The following is a 13,331-nucleotide window of genomic DNA, read 5'->3' as shown; positions in this document are numbered from 1 at the left end:
AGGATGTCGTGTCATCTGAGATCTTAGTGAAAACAAATTTTACTTGTGAAAGTATGTTTTATTACCTCAAAATATTCATGTAAGAAGGCGCTTCTGTTACAGCCGTATTAAGAGCACTAAGTTTGCATTGAAATTAGACACGGTACTTATATCATGGTCGGCGTGACGCTCGTGAGGGTGATGTCCCCAGCGATGCAGAGCTTGGTGATCTCGTTCAGCCTCTTCTCACGGAAGCTGTACTGCAGCAAGTGAGCATCGTTGACCGCTACCTTGAAGTGATCCACCTCGCAAAGGATCTGGAGCTGAAATAAAACCCCCAAATCAGCCAAAAGATAACCATCGGATTTGTTCTAGGAAGAAGTTTTAAGCCACGGACTGGAGCAGGCTGGCACCGGCTCAAGGCTGCTGCCAGCTGAGTCCAGCCCGGTGGCATGTGGATGAGCTGGTGCAGCAACTCTCGGCTGCAAAAACACCGCTGACCTTTGCCTTCCCCAAAACCCGGCTGTACTCTTCCTCTTCCATGTTTTAGCCCACGGTTTCTGTCTCCTCATGACTATAACAGTGTTTTCAAGAAGCGCTACCCTACGATTCGCACAGTGAGAGCTGCCTTCTCACCAAATGTGAACTTATTTTGCAGGAGCAAAGAAGCGCGTGAAGAGAGCTTGGTTGCTAGCGGGGAAAACGCTTTATAGAAACCTGCCCAACAACTGCTGCAGAACGACAGTGTAATTAAGGAGGATTTAATAATTAATGGGAATAACAGAAGTGGGGAGAAGTTATGGGCACCTGGACCTGCAGGAGGGGGTAAGGAGTGGGGGGACAGCCAGGGAAGAACACCGGCGGCTGCCCCAAAAGCACCTCTGAGAGCTGATTCCTCTGCAAAAGCATCAAGATCCTTGCAGTGAGTCTCATTACACAGCCCTGACGAAACCCTCCCACACTGTCGGCACACTGAGACTGAGTTTTGGGGCTGTTTTTTGTTACCTTGAAGGGTCTTCCGGCTTCAAATGGAAACCTAGGAGCTGTTCTCTCTTCCTTTCCCCAGTTATTCTGGAACATTGAATTACAGACGATGACTTTCGTGTTGTCTTCCTTGAAGCGGGGATTAAAGTGGAAGGCAATGTCATTCCCTCTCTTGAAATCCAGTGAAAACCTGCAAAGACAATAACAAATTTGCTGCTTTTTCTACGAAAGCCCTGGGCTCTGTTCCAGGGCTTGCCAAAAGAAGCAGCAAGTGGGCACAAAAAAAACCCCCAAAACACCAAAACAAAAACAAACAAAAAGAAACCCACACCCAACAAAAAACACCACCCCACAGACCCTGTTAGGCAATAAGGGGGCATTTACACATTTATTTTGTGTAATATTTGATTTTACACCAGGCAGGTGTTATTCAGGAACGGAAAGCAAATTCCAGCCCCCCCCCTGCTCCGTCCGGCAGCACCCCATGGAAAACCCCCCACCCCCGGTACCTGTTTGGGTTGGGGTTGACGGTCCCCGTGATGGTTATGAGCATCCGAGGGACGAGTCCTGCCTGCAGGGCCAGCTCAAAGGGGACTTTCTGGGAGAAAAACGGGGATTTGGTGTTAGCAGAAAACCAGGTCCAAAGCCAAATGCTCGGGCACGGGCTGGCTCCCGGTGTGACGACACACCAGGGCAGCCCTGTGACAGTGACAACCCATCCCACCCCTCCCGTGGCCGAGCAAAATCAAGCAGCGAAGACACAGAAACCCTTATAATATGACGGAACCGTTACCATCGGAGGAGCCGGTCCTCCCTGCGGAGGAGGGGGTCCAAATCCAGGGCCACTGGGCGGTTGTCCTGGGGCAGGATACGGCCCTGGTCCTGCTGGCGCTCCAGGGAATGCTCCAGGTGCTCCTGGATATGGTCCTTGTCCTGCTGGTCCTCCTGGATACGGTCCCGGTGCTCCTGGATATGCTCCCGGTGCTCCGGGATAGGTGGCGGGAGAGCCGGGGTACGCCGGGAACCCCCCAGGAGCCGGCGGCTGGTTCCCCCAGGAGGGCCAGCCTTGGGGTGGGGGGGCACTGGGGGTCGGGTTGTTGCCGGTGGACAAAGCGTCGGATAACTGGGGACGGAGGGGAGACGAGGAGGGTTAGGCGGGGGACGATAATCCTGGGGTCTTGTTGAGTCTTCCGACACCCAGCTTTGGTAGCCTACAGCGTGCGCCGAGGGCAAGCGCTCAACTGCTCCCAAAAAGTGTGGAGGGGGGGGGAATTGAGTGTCTGGGCTGAGGTTTCCAGAAAACCAGTAAATGCCGATGTAACGGGGGCGGATTTGGGGAGTTACGCTGGGTTAGCAAAGCCGCGCTCCCACCCCCTGCTGAAGGTCCCCACTTCAAGGCAATTAAACAAATGACAGCCCCTGCTTTTTTTTTTTTTTTTTAAAGCAAGCCATACTTACAGAGAAACCGTCTGACATTTTTCCTAAAACAAAAAGACAAAGGACGCTTAAGTCATTTTTAACATACACCATCCAAAAAAATAGAGATTTTTGAGACGAGTAAGTCCCCGTCGCATACCTGCCAGGCAGAGCCCACAGCTCCGGTACCGCAGAACAAACCCTCGTCTGATACCTGCGGGAAAAATCGAGGGTCACCACCATGAGCAGCCTGAACGGCTCCGGGGCTGAATCCAGCCCAAACACCCCCTGGATGAAATCGGCCGCTGCGGGGTTGATGTTAATGCAACGCCATCGTTGACCTTCGAACGCTGCCGGTGTCAAGCGGAGAGGGGACACCGGACCACGGGGACCTGGTGCTGCTCTGTCCCGAGAGTTCTCAGCTCCCTTCAGCCTCTCGATGGGTTTTTCACCGGCTTTTTGCTCACCGGGAAGCATCGTGTGGCATCGCAAACCGTGAGCACCCTCCTCCTCCGAGAACCGCGGGTCAACGCGGACCTCTGCATTTTGATCCACCCAAAAAAATACCCGTGCCAGGTCTGCTGTGCTCGGAGGTCAGGAAGATTTATTCCAGCCTCAAAACACTTTTTATAAAGGGGAAAAAAAAAACAAACCCCAAAACAACCCAAACCCCAGAAGGGCAGTGCGGTGAGCTGTTCTTTCTGCCTCCAGCAAACCCATTCTGCAGCCAGCCCTCCGCTGCCACCCCGGCTAGTTCGGCAGCACCGGAGGCAGGCAGGGCCCTGCCAGCAAAGACCCTTTTCTGGGGGGGTGACGGCAGCACGGGGGGGACACGGTTGTCTGTGCGGGGACTCTGGGTGACACTTACACCCACGCAGGCTCGGCACGAGGGGAAGGTGCCCGGTGACAACTCTCTGCCCCCCGGCAAAGGCACCTGCACGCAGTGTTACTCAAAAAAAAACCCCAAACAAATAAAAAAAAAACAAAAAAAAACCCCAAATGTCCCTGAGGCGGGGGGCTGCAGCAGCAAACATGAGCTGCATGGGGAGGTGGGGGCTACAAAACCATCGCAGGGTGTCGGGGGACACGCAGCCACCCCACGACACGCGGGACGGACGCTTGCAGCAAGCCTGGAAAGGCGAGAGGAGAGCAGGCACCCATGGGTGGGGGTCCCCTTTCCCCCCCCTCCAAGCATCCCCGTGCCGGCCGCAGGGCACCGCGGGAGGGACACACGTGCCACCGGCCGCTCCGGGCCAGCGGATAAAAGCTGCTTTACGAGTTTTATGAGTCCGTGCCGAGCCGCTCTGCCGTGGCAATGCCAAACGCGTACCTGCCTGCGTGCAGGAATAGCCGTGGCCTGAGCTGGATTCCGCCCGTCAAAGGGCGCATTCATAAAAGAAGAGGGAGGGGAGGGGGGAGGAAAGGGAGAGGAGGAAATGGGGAAAGAAAAGGAAAATTCCAGGTTGAAAACAGAGAAGGAAAATTCTCTTCGAAAGAAGGGCACAGCAAATTTGGCTGGGCCGCCTTAGGAATAACAAACCCCCCCAAGCTTTCACAACCAACAAATAACCCCTTTCCCTGCTAAAACATTCATACCCCTGAGCCCGTGTGATTTTTTAAGCCAGCCTTTCAACCAGAAGACTGGACCGTTGGAACAGCTCCTACGTTGCAAAGCTTTTGTTTGCCTTCTGGGTTTTGTTTTTGAGCCCTTGGGTTTGCCGTTTGTTCGCGGGGTGACGCCGAGGTTGCACACACAGCTCCTGCAGACTGCCCAGGGGCCGCATCCAGCCGGGTCGAATTTGGTCGAACCGCAGGTACGTGGCTGCCGGTGGTTTGGGCTGCTCCGGTAAGGGGTCCCGCCTGCTTTCCTCCCCCCCCCTTTTCTCCCTACAATACCTCGGGGAGAAGCAATTTTGCTCCCTTGCACTGATTTCTTATTGCTTCGGCCCCGGTGGGACGGCGTAGCGGGAATCTCGTGGCTCCCCACCGGGACTGGGATGGCTGATTTGCGATTTGTAACCAAAATCTTGAAAAACCCCACTATTCCTCTGCCACCAAACGGTGCTGCCGAGCTCGGAGCCTGGCAGGCACCCTCTTCTCTCTGTCACTGCAGCCTTGTAGCTCTTGGACATATCTTTCTCTGGAAACGGTCCAGTGGGTTATTTGCCCGCTGCGGGGCTGTCGCAGGCGTGGGAAGGGGTTTTTCTTCCACCCACAGCACCGGGCAGTGCCTCAAAGGTGAATTTCCAACACTATTTATTTGGGGTGCCGAGCTTGAACTCTCTCCATTTCTCCCCAGCAGCTCTCTGAGCTCTCACCGACCCGACGGAGGTTCGGCTGCGGGGAACGTCCCAGGGCAGACACCTATAAAGGACCCCAACCCTATATTCATGCGAAGCGGAAAAACTTCTATTTGGGAAAGAAACAGAAGTTTTCTTCCTTTCAGTGCTATTTCTACAGGGATTTTTCTGGGCTGTCTTTCCGGGATCTCTCCAGCCTCTCCCGCACCGCCGCTCGCTCCCACCCCTCCCTGTGTTTTTTGGGATACGGCCAGGGTTGCAGACAGCTTTACAGCCCCTTAATATTCACCACCCCACAGTTATCCCAAGCATCCCCTAAAGCCAACGAGTGCTTTCTATACGCTCCGGCCGCTGTTATTAAACCGCAGAGCCGCACCCGGGGCAGCGTGTCCCCACTCCCACGGGGACAAAAACACCCTTAACCCTTTCTTTGCAAGGCAATAGGTGCCCCCCCCCCCCCGGCTCCCACTCGGGACCCCCCGTGGGTGGTTGCATCCCCTCACCTGCGGTGCGATGGGTCTCGGTGCCGGCTCCCAGACTGGGAATCACTGGGGTAACTGGGTGGCCCTGGGCACGGCCGTGGGGACCCCGCCTGCTCGGGGCGGGGACGGGGCGGGGACCCCGGGGACTCGCCCACGGGGCTCGCGGAGCATCCCCCCCCCCCCCGCGTGTCCCCTCCCCACGCTGGGAAAGTCACGGGCAGCAGCAGAACATCTTCGTATTTCCCCTTTATTAAGCGGGGACACCGCCACGGGGCGAAACTATACGGGGCAAAATTCGGGTTTTCTCGTGTTTTATGTCTCGAGTGGGTCTATTTCCACGCCTCTGAGGTTTTCATTTTCCTCCAAAGCTCAGTAAAACACAAATTTGCTCTTAAATTGTGAGCGTTTGCTGTTTCTTTCTGGAGATGGCCAAGAAAAAAAGCAGAAAAAGCCTTAGTTGTCAGCCGCTGCAGCAAGACCGGCAGAGGACGGGCGCTGGAAAGCTGTCAGCAGCAGCTATGATTTGAGCAAACGCAATTTTACTGCATGTTGAGGGTGAATCATCTCGGGTTTGTTCAACGGGCTTCACAGCTGAAAGCAATAGAAGAGAAAAAGGCATGTTTTCATGCTGAAATTCTGATCTGCTGCACGGTACTGCTGGGAGAAAGAGGGAAGGGAAGGGTGGGGAAAGGGAAGGGAAAGGGAAAGGAAAGGGAAGGGAAGGAGAAGAGAAGATTTTAGTTGTAAGGGACCTACAGTGATCATCTAGTCCAACTGCCTGACCACTTCAGGGCTGACCAAAGGTTATTAAGGGACACACACTTTAACTGGTGTCATTAAAGACATAGAAACTACTTCCTTAAGGCAGTGGCTGAACTAAACGGCTTAGCTGATACTGCAGCTGACACCAAAAAAAAAAAAAAAAGGCAAAAGCCTGTTGCATTTGGCATTAATGAATTTTAGTATAACTTCTAGTTCACCTCGACTCCTCTAAAAGATTGGGCTTTAAAAGAGGGCAGCCTCTTCTCTACTGGGGCATCAGCCTGGATTTTAGCATCCTTCAGCTTTGTATAATACTTGTCACAGGGATTCAGGCCGAACTTAAGCGTGCAAAAATGCTGTAGGCTGATGAGAGATGCCAGGGATGCCCGTGGGAATGGGATGCTCCACTCGGGGAAATATTAAACAGGGAGTGCTGCTTCACTTGCACCCAAACCTCACAGCAGTAAATAGACACTGCGATATCTCTGGGAATGTTTTAGGGCAAAGGGACCTGGAGAGGAGTTAAACCAGTAATGTTGAAGGATCCCGGATACGTTGCATGAGTACCTGGAGCTTCCTGAACCTGTAACACAAGCAGAAGGAGATCACTGCTGTTCAGAAGAACTCTTCAAGTCCTTGCTCCAGCATCTGTGTAAAACACAGCCTTTCTGAGAGTACAGTAATCAAGAGTTGCACATGTGCAGAGCACATGTTCATAAAGTTGATTAAAGTGACATGCACCAAGTGTTTTTAAGCACGTACTAGTGACTTTTGCCTTCCTTAGCTGGATAAGGCTGCATTAACTCGTTAGTGCACAGCTTTTTTCCCCTTCCTCCCTAAGACCACCTCAAATGTCTTTGGCAAGAAATATTTTCATGAAAAATTCGTATTGCTATTTTCAGGATTTCACTCAAAGGCTCCAAACATTTACCAGAAAGGTTTGCCTGGTTTTTTCCAGTTCCAATGCCATAAGCTTTGTGCTTCCAGTTATGCACCAGCTACACAGTGTTAAAAAAATGTTTGACCAAAAGTGAAAACACAAATCATAATCTGAAGCTAATTCCTTCGCTTAAATAAACCAAGCAGCAGCGAGGACGAGCGAGCATCCCTTCACCATTCACGGGGTGGGTGCTGAGAGCAATTTGCGTGCAAAGCTATGAAACATCCGCATTTCGCTTTGCTCCCCATCCTCTGAGTCATCCCGCCGTGACTCACGTCGTCGGACACGGAGGTACGGCGACTGCGGTGTTCAAGCTTTGCCTCCCGGGATGGAGAAAAGAGAGCAGCTGGGTTTATTGCCAGAGCACTAAGCAAGGCAAGGCAGCGCACAAACGCACCGGCTCCGCAGGAGACGTAAGTCAGAGCGGTCGCGTCTCTCGCTCGCAGCGTTGCGACGCCTTGGGATGCACGGCCTTGCAACCCAGGGCTGGCTGCTTTGCAAAAGTGGATTAAAAAAAATAGTCGTTTCTCAAAAGTAGACATATACTTGGGGTTTTTTTTGGTTTTTTTGTTGTTTTTTTTTTTTTTTTAAGGCGTGGATAGGTATCCTGTTTGCTTTAGAGACTCTTAATGTAAAATGTAACCCTGCTTGGCACCATGTACAATTTAAAGTCCCGAATTGCAAACCCAAGGGGTGGGAGAGACGAGGGACCCAGGCAGGCGGCTCGGCTGTCAGATCGCACCATTTCTTAGGGATGTACTCTCTGATGTGCCCTTCGCTGCAGCCAAACGTATTCTCTAAACACAATTTACTTTCCCCATTTTAAAATGCCCAGCATTTATCTGATAGCACGCAAGAGCCAAGTGATATTTAATGGCCGTCCAGCAACCAGGCTAGAGATGAGCTAATTAGCTCAATTGAGAACGGGCTCAGGGTCAGTGCAGGACTGGGAGTAACTCACCCACCAACTCTGGGTTCCCAAGACACTCAGGAACCATTACACTATACAGCAGCATACATTATTAAACCTCTTTCTCTAGCAATAACCTTCCACAGGCTGCTCTGCAATAGTTGCAAAGTGCCACCGTCTATTGAGTGCTGTTTACTGGTGGGCTTGCCTGTCATCTCGTCACAGCGGTTTACCATTGGGTTAATTAACTACATACTATGGTAGTTTAAAAGAAGCCATTTAAGCTGAAGAACTGCACAAGACTGAGTAGATGATAGACAAAAAAAAAAAATTAAAGGAGACTGGATGCTAGAAGCCAGGAGCAGAGGTGGTAGGTGAGCAGGGGGCTGGAGCAGCAGCCACTTCGTGCCACCACAGGGGCAGGGACCGGAGGAGACTTGTGGGAAAAATAACCAAAAAACCCCTATAATTTTTATACATAAAATGCATACATACACACATTAAAAAATATATATATATGACAATTTGCAATTACAACTCAGAATTATCAAGCCTTAACTTGGTCACAGTACCCTTTACTCTACACTGACTTATGTCAGGAGTTACTGTCTTCTGCATCTTCTCTTCTTGTGGACACCGAGGCTCCCAGAGGCAAAAGATCCCACCCCAATGGGCGATCTATCTCTGTAAAGTTAAATAACTTTAAAGCAGGAATTTCAAACTGCTTATCGGAAATTAATAAACAGAAAGCTGCTTCTCTTTTGTCTTCTTGATGACAAATTAAGGGGCAGGAAATCAACCTAGAGGGCAAGAAGCTCGAAGGCACGAGATCCACTCCCCTTTACAGAGCAGAACAACGCACGTCCACGTGGTTGATAAAATCTCGTGATTTCTGTGGCTTGACTCGCGCGTGGGGTCGGCAGCGACCGTCACGCGCCAACATTTGGGCTGCGGATCTACCACCGAGGCCGCGCTCGGCGCAATCCCGAGGTACCAAATCCAACCCTCACCTCTCCTTCCTCCCCGCGCGCAACCTCCCAGGCTGGGGAACGGGACAAGGGCGACAACGTCGCCTCCTTTCTCAGGCAGGGGAATGAGGTTCTGAGCCCCACGCCGCACCTCCCCGAGGCGTCACTTCAGTTTCAGCCCTGCGTGCCAGCGGCTGAGTCGCCTCCGACTCTCCGCCTCGATTAAAAAAAAAAAAGACATTGCAGCAAAAGCGGGCAACGAGACTCTCCTCCGTGGCTTGCCCGGCTTATGCGAGATCCTCCCAGGACTTCTGAAAACAGCCTCCTGCAGAGAATCGAACAGCCCCGTTCCTCCTCATACAGCCCTTTTTGGGGGGAGATGGCTCATTCGAGAGCTTCCCCGGCTGCATTACTCACCCCCCCGCCCCAAACTTCGCCTTGCTCTAGTGTAGTGAAAAATTCAGCGCAGAGGAAGGTTGAGAACTTCAATAACTCAAGTTTGATGGCCAAGAAAGCAAAAGCAGCTGATAAAGAGCATCGATGCTCGCAGCACCATCCCTGCTGCTCACATGTACGAGCAAGTCTGGACTTGCTCTCTTTCCTGTAGCAGCTCCCTTTTTTTTTCCTCTCTTTATAAAGCACAAAGCAAAACTCCTGCCTTTGCAGCTTCCTCCTCCCAGAAAACAGTACCGGGGCAAAACTGCAGCTCATCCAGTTCCCTCTTGCTCTGACAGCACCAGGCGAATGGCAAGTCCACCCCCAGAAAGCTTCGCACAGTCTCTAACGCGGATGCTGTAGATGAGCAAAACAGGTTGAAGCTTTTATATTATTAAAGATGAATAAATGAGAAGCATTTTGCACTTGACACGCCGATCTGAGCACTAAGTTGCCTTCCAAGTGTTAAACGAGTCTTGTAGCAATTTATGTCAACAGAGATTTACAGAAGTCCTCAAATCCCCCGCCGGGTTCAAACTTAATAGTCACTACCAACTCCTCCTCTGCTGCACCAGGCTCTGCTGGCCCTTAAGGAAGGTCCTTCGTCCTAACGTTATTAAATAACTGGATGAGAAATCCCTACAGTGATCCCAAATGCCTGTGCAGATGGGGTGAAAGACCCCCATGGCTTGTTGCCACCAAAAAGACCAGGTCCTGATGCTTTTCTTGGCCATGCTCTGTGCTTGCCCAAACACGCTGCCAACTCATTCAACCTCACAGAAAACAAATCCAGCCTAAAATACCGAAAGGAACAGTGCTGTGATGCAAGAGGGGGTGGAATCGGTACAAGCCTACCCCACCAAAGCCAGGGTGAGCCCCCGGTGTCTCCTCGGGGGGCAGAAGCTGGAGAACCAGGAGGCAGGTGGCAGGCTCACACAGTCAGCCTGGTCCTGAGGGCTTCTTGCCTCCAGGTGGCCCAGACACAGCTTTGCCATGGGCAAGATGCTCCATAAGGAGAGTAAAAGCCCCGTGTGATACCCCACTGAACATAAGGGGTTGGAAAGAAAACGCGAAGGCCAAGGAAAGACAGGAGAGTTCAGCCTGAGCCAGCAGAAAGGCAGCTGCAACACCAACCACGCTGAAGAGTTTACCTCAAAATAACTTTATTACAACAGCAACCATAGAATCATTTAGGTTGGAAAAGATCTTGAAGATCGAGTCCGACCGCTATGGGTAGCTTTTACCATAGCTCAGGAAACCAGAAGAGATGGGAAAGGGAAGAGCTTTGCAAGAGTCCCTGGCAGGCTAGCAGACTTCTTCGCTGCACTTCTGATACTAGATTTTTGCAGAGCACAGAAATTCATTCTCCTATGAAACCTTACACTAAACAGGGCTCAGATTTAAATCTCACATACAGCGTGTCTGTGTTCTTCCTGGAGAAGTCAAACCTAACGCAGTGCAATACAAATCTGTGCAAAGATGCAAGTTACAACGACATCTCCCAACCAGCACTATAAGTCACTAGGATGTTGTTAGGTTTTCCCCATTTGTTATCAAGTTCAACGTTAAAAATAATTGATATCAGGTACAGCCTTCTCTGCCAGGGAGGATTTGCCAAGGACAGGCCAGCACTGCCATCTGCTGATGGCAGCAGCACGGTGGATGCGCAGCTACCAGCTCTGAGAGCAAAAAAAAAAAAAAATCATGAGCTCATTTTTCCAGCATCTGATTTTGCTCCGAACCACTCAGAGCACTTTTGGCTCAGTGTCGCTCTCTTTTTAGCGACTGCTTACCCTGACAGCCAGTACAGACCAAGAGAAGAGCATCCAGACGAAGAGGATGGCAGCGGCAGCTCCGACCTACTGGTGCCTTCATCCCCGTGTCCCAGGTGACGCGGTGTTGCTCCCGCTCGGCTTTCCCAGCGGGAAAACGGGGACAGCCTCAAGGTTGAAACGCAAACATGAAAGCGTGAAGTGGAAGCTGCTAAGACTTCGAAGTGCCTGTATTAAAAAGCTTTCAAGATAATCAACTCCGACGGTGTCTCCTTGAGGAACGCCAACGAACTCCAGCTTTGCACAGCCCAACAGGCCGTGAGAACAAGCTCCAGGGTATTAAAGCATTAATTCTTCCCACTTCTAAGCAAATTTAAAAATAGGATATTCTGCCACCTTCTCTGTGCTGGAGGGTGTTGCCCTATACCTGAAGGGAACACAGGCAAATTCGAAAGCACAGGATTGAAAACCCCTTTGAACAATTTCTATCGTACAAAGCACTATATAAAGCTTTTCACATCATGCAAATTAAGTACATTCTTGTGAAAAGGCACCATAATACAGTTTTACTTTTCATTATCCTTTAACAACTTAGGAAAATGGAGTATCCTGACAGATCACCCCTTGTTAGCACACTGGCTCCCCACCAGAAGCCATAGATCTACCCCAGAACACCACTGCGTTAATTAGCCAGAGTAAGCCCAAGAAGTCACAAAGAAAATCTGCAGTCATTTGTCACCGTCTGAGTTTGGTTCAGGAACGGGTAAATTCCACGTTTGCTTTTAACCCGACATGGAACAGTGTGAATTTCTTGAGAGTCATAGGGTGATTCTGGTGGGAAGGGACATCGGGAGGTTCCTAATCCCCACTCGGAGCCGGGCGAGCTCCGAGGTCAGCCGGGCTGCTCAGGGCTTTACCCAGGCCAGCCTTCAAAACCTCCAAGAACGGAGACTGCACAACCTCTTTGGGCAACCCTCTCCAATGCCTAACTGCTGTCCGCATGGTAAAAGTTTCTCCTTGTTGCTGGTCTGACTCTCTTACTTAAACTCACGCCATCATCCAGTTTTGCAGCCATACAAGCTGGTGCCAGCAGGAATTTTTCCTCTTTAAACCTAAACTATAAATAATTCCCCCCATTTCACACCGAGGATGCCAGCTCCAGCCTAAACATCACTCGGAAACAGCTAGAACAGGATAAGGCACAGCAGGGTATCCAACTTCTACCCAACCTCCCCTCCAGGATTGAAGCTTTAATTAAGTATCTCACCCTCCCCAGGATCCCTCTAGAGCTCAGAGAAACGAGTTTCTCTGCAGAGCATGAACTGAAATGCTTATGGTAGACACATGCTCCAGCTCCTCTTCTGGCTGAGCTTCCTGCCACGGACAAACAGCCTAAGACAAGCGTGTCTCCTCACCAAGGCCACGGTCCCATTTCCACCGCCCTCTGCAGCAGCGCCGGCTTTTTACTCTGCCCCATTCAGCAGAACACTTCGTGGGATGTACGCGGGGCTGCATCAGAGAAGTTAGCTGGGTTAAAGATAACTGGGGGGGTGGCGGAGGGGGAAGAGATGGGGAGATGTATATTAAGCCATCGTTACTGCCAAGTGAAATAAATTCAGTGATTGATGGCACAGCTTGTTGCAAGAGTTTAAGGGTTAACTGCTACAAGAATTCCCTCCCCTAATCACAAGAATATGAATCTGCAAGAGCAGGTAAGATCTTGTGCAGACAACAGAACCAGGACCTGAGATTAAACCCAAAGGTGTGCCAAGCGACTTCTCAGCACAGCCCTTCCCTGCCATGAGAAAGCTGGAAAGACGACAGAAACAGAAGTATTGCTATTTCATCTCTCCCTCTCTCTCATTTAACAGGGAGGGTACCTTTGGAAAGTGATACCGCAGAACTGAAGTGCTTGTACTCTTACACTGACTATCCCTTTTTACTTATCTAGGTGTAACTTGTAATTTAACTTTACCCTGCTCTATGATCTGCTGCACAGGGGATACAAAGTCCCCACTCTTCTGTCTTCACTGCCATCAAATGAGTCAACTGGAACAGAAGTACCTGCTTTCAACAGCATACTGCCTTGGTGCACACAGCTTTTAACGTTGGATTTCCCACATACCCGAGAAATTCTGCAGGCAAGAGTGACCAAAAAAAACCCACCTTTTATCTTGCCATTAACAGCTTAATGGGTGTGTGCACGCATGCACATTTTTAGATCAAGTTAACTCAAATTCCGCTGAGTTGTGAGAGCAGAGGAAAAGTTATAGTTGATCCTCCCACTATGACTACCTTGAAAATGTATTTGGGCAAACCGGGCCAATACGAAGTGACGTATGCAAACGTCACGTCTATATAGCCCTTATCCCTCTTCAGACCA

The 13,331-nt window shown here is 50.8% G+C and overlaps 1 protein-coding gene across 1 annotated transcript; it reads right to left on the bottom strand.

The window, feature by feature from the left end:
- Positions 1-18: 18 nt before the first annotated feature.
- Positions 19-6,544, bottom strand: LGALS3 (galectin 3). The gene is made up of 8 exons (XM_075029513.1): positions 6,491-6,544; positions 5,183-5,752; positions 2,540-2,593; positions 2,422-2,444; positions 1,757-2,086; positions 1,473-1,561; positions 985-1,153; positions 19-302 (listed from the first exon to the last, which is right to left on the bottom strand). Exons 4-8 carry the CDS (start codon positions 2,437-2,439, stop codon positions 147-149), a joined length of 762 nt encoding a protein of 253 aa, XP_074885614.1. The 5' UTR covers positions 2,440-2,444; positions 2,540-2,593; positions 5,183-5,752; positions 6,491-6,544; the 3' UTR covers positions 19-146.
- Positions 6,545-13,331: the final 6,787 nt, after the last annotated feature.

Source organism: Buteo buteo, chromosome 6 (assembly GCF_964188355.1).
Source record: "Buteo buteo chromosome 6, bButBut1.hap1.1, whole genome shotgun sequence".
Classification (NCBI taxonomy): Eukaryota; Metazoa; Chordata; class Aves; order Accipitriformes; family Accipitridae; genus Buteo; species Buteo buteo.
Note: the sequence above shows the minus strand (reverse complement) of the source record. Positions and strands in the feature narration are given on the sequence as shown.

Excerpts from the sequence above, each read along its gene's own strand:
- LGALS3 (XM_075029513.1), bottom strand. Across the intron at positions 1,562-1,756 it reads GAGGACCGGCTCCTCCGATG|AAAGTCCCCTTTGAGCTGGC; the intron begins GTAACGGTTCCG and ends TTTTTCTCCCAG. Across the intron at positions 303-984 it reads AAGCCGGAAGACCCTTCAAG|CTCCAGATCCTTTGCGAGGT; the intron begins GTAACAAAAAAC and ends GTTTTATTTCAG.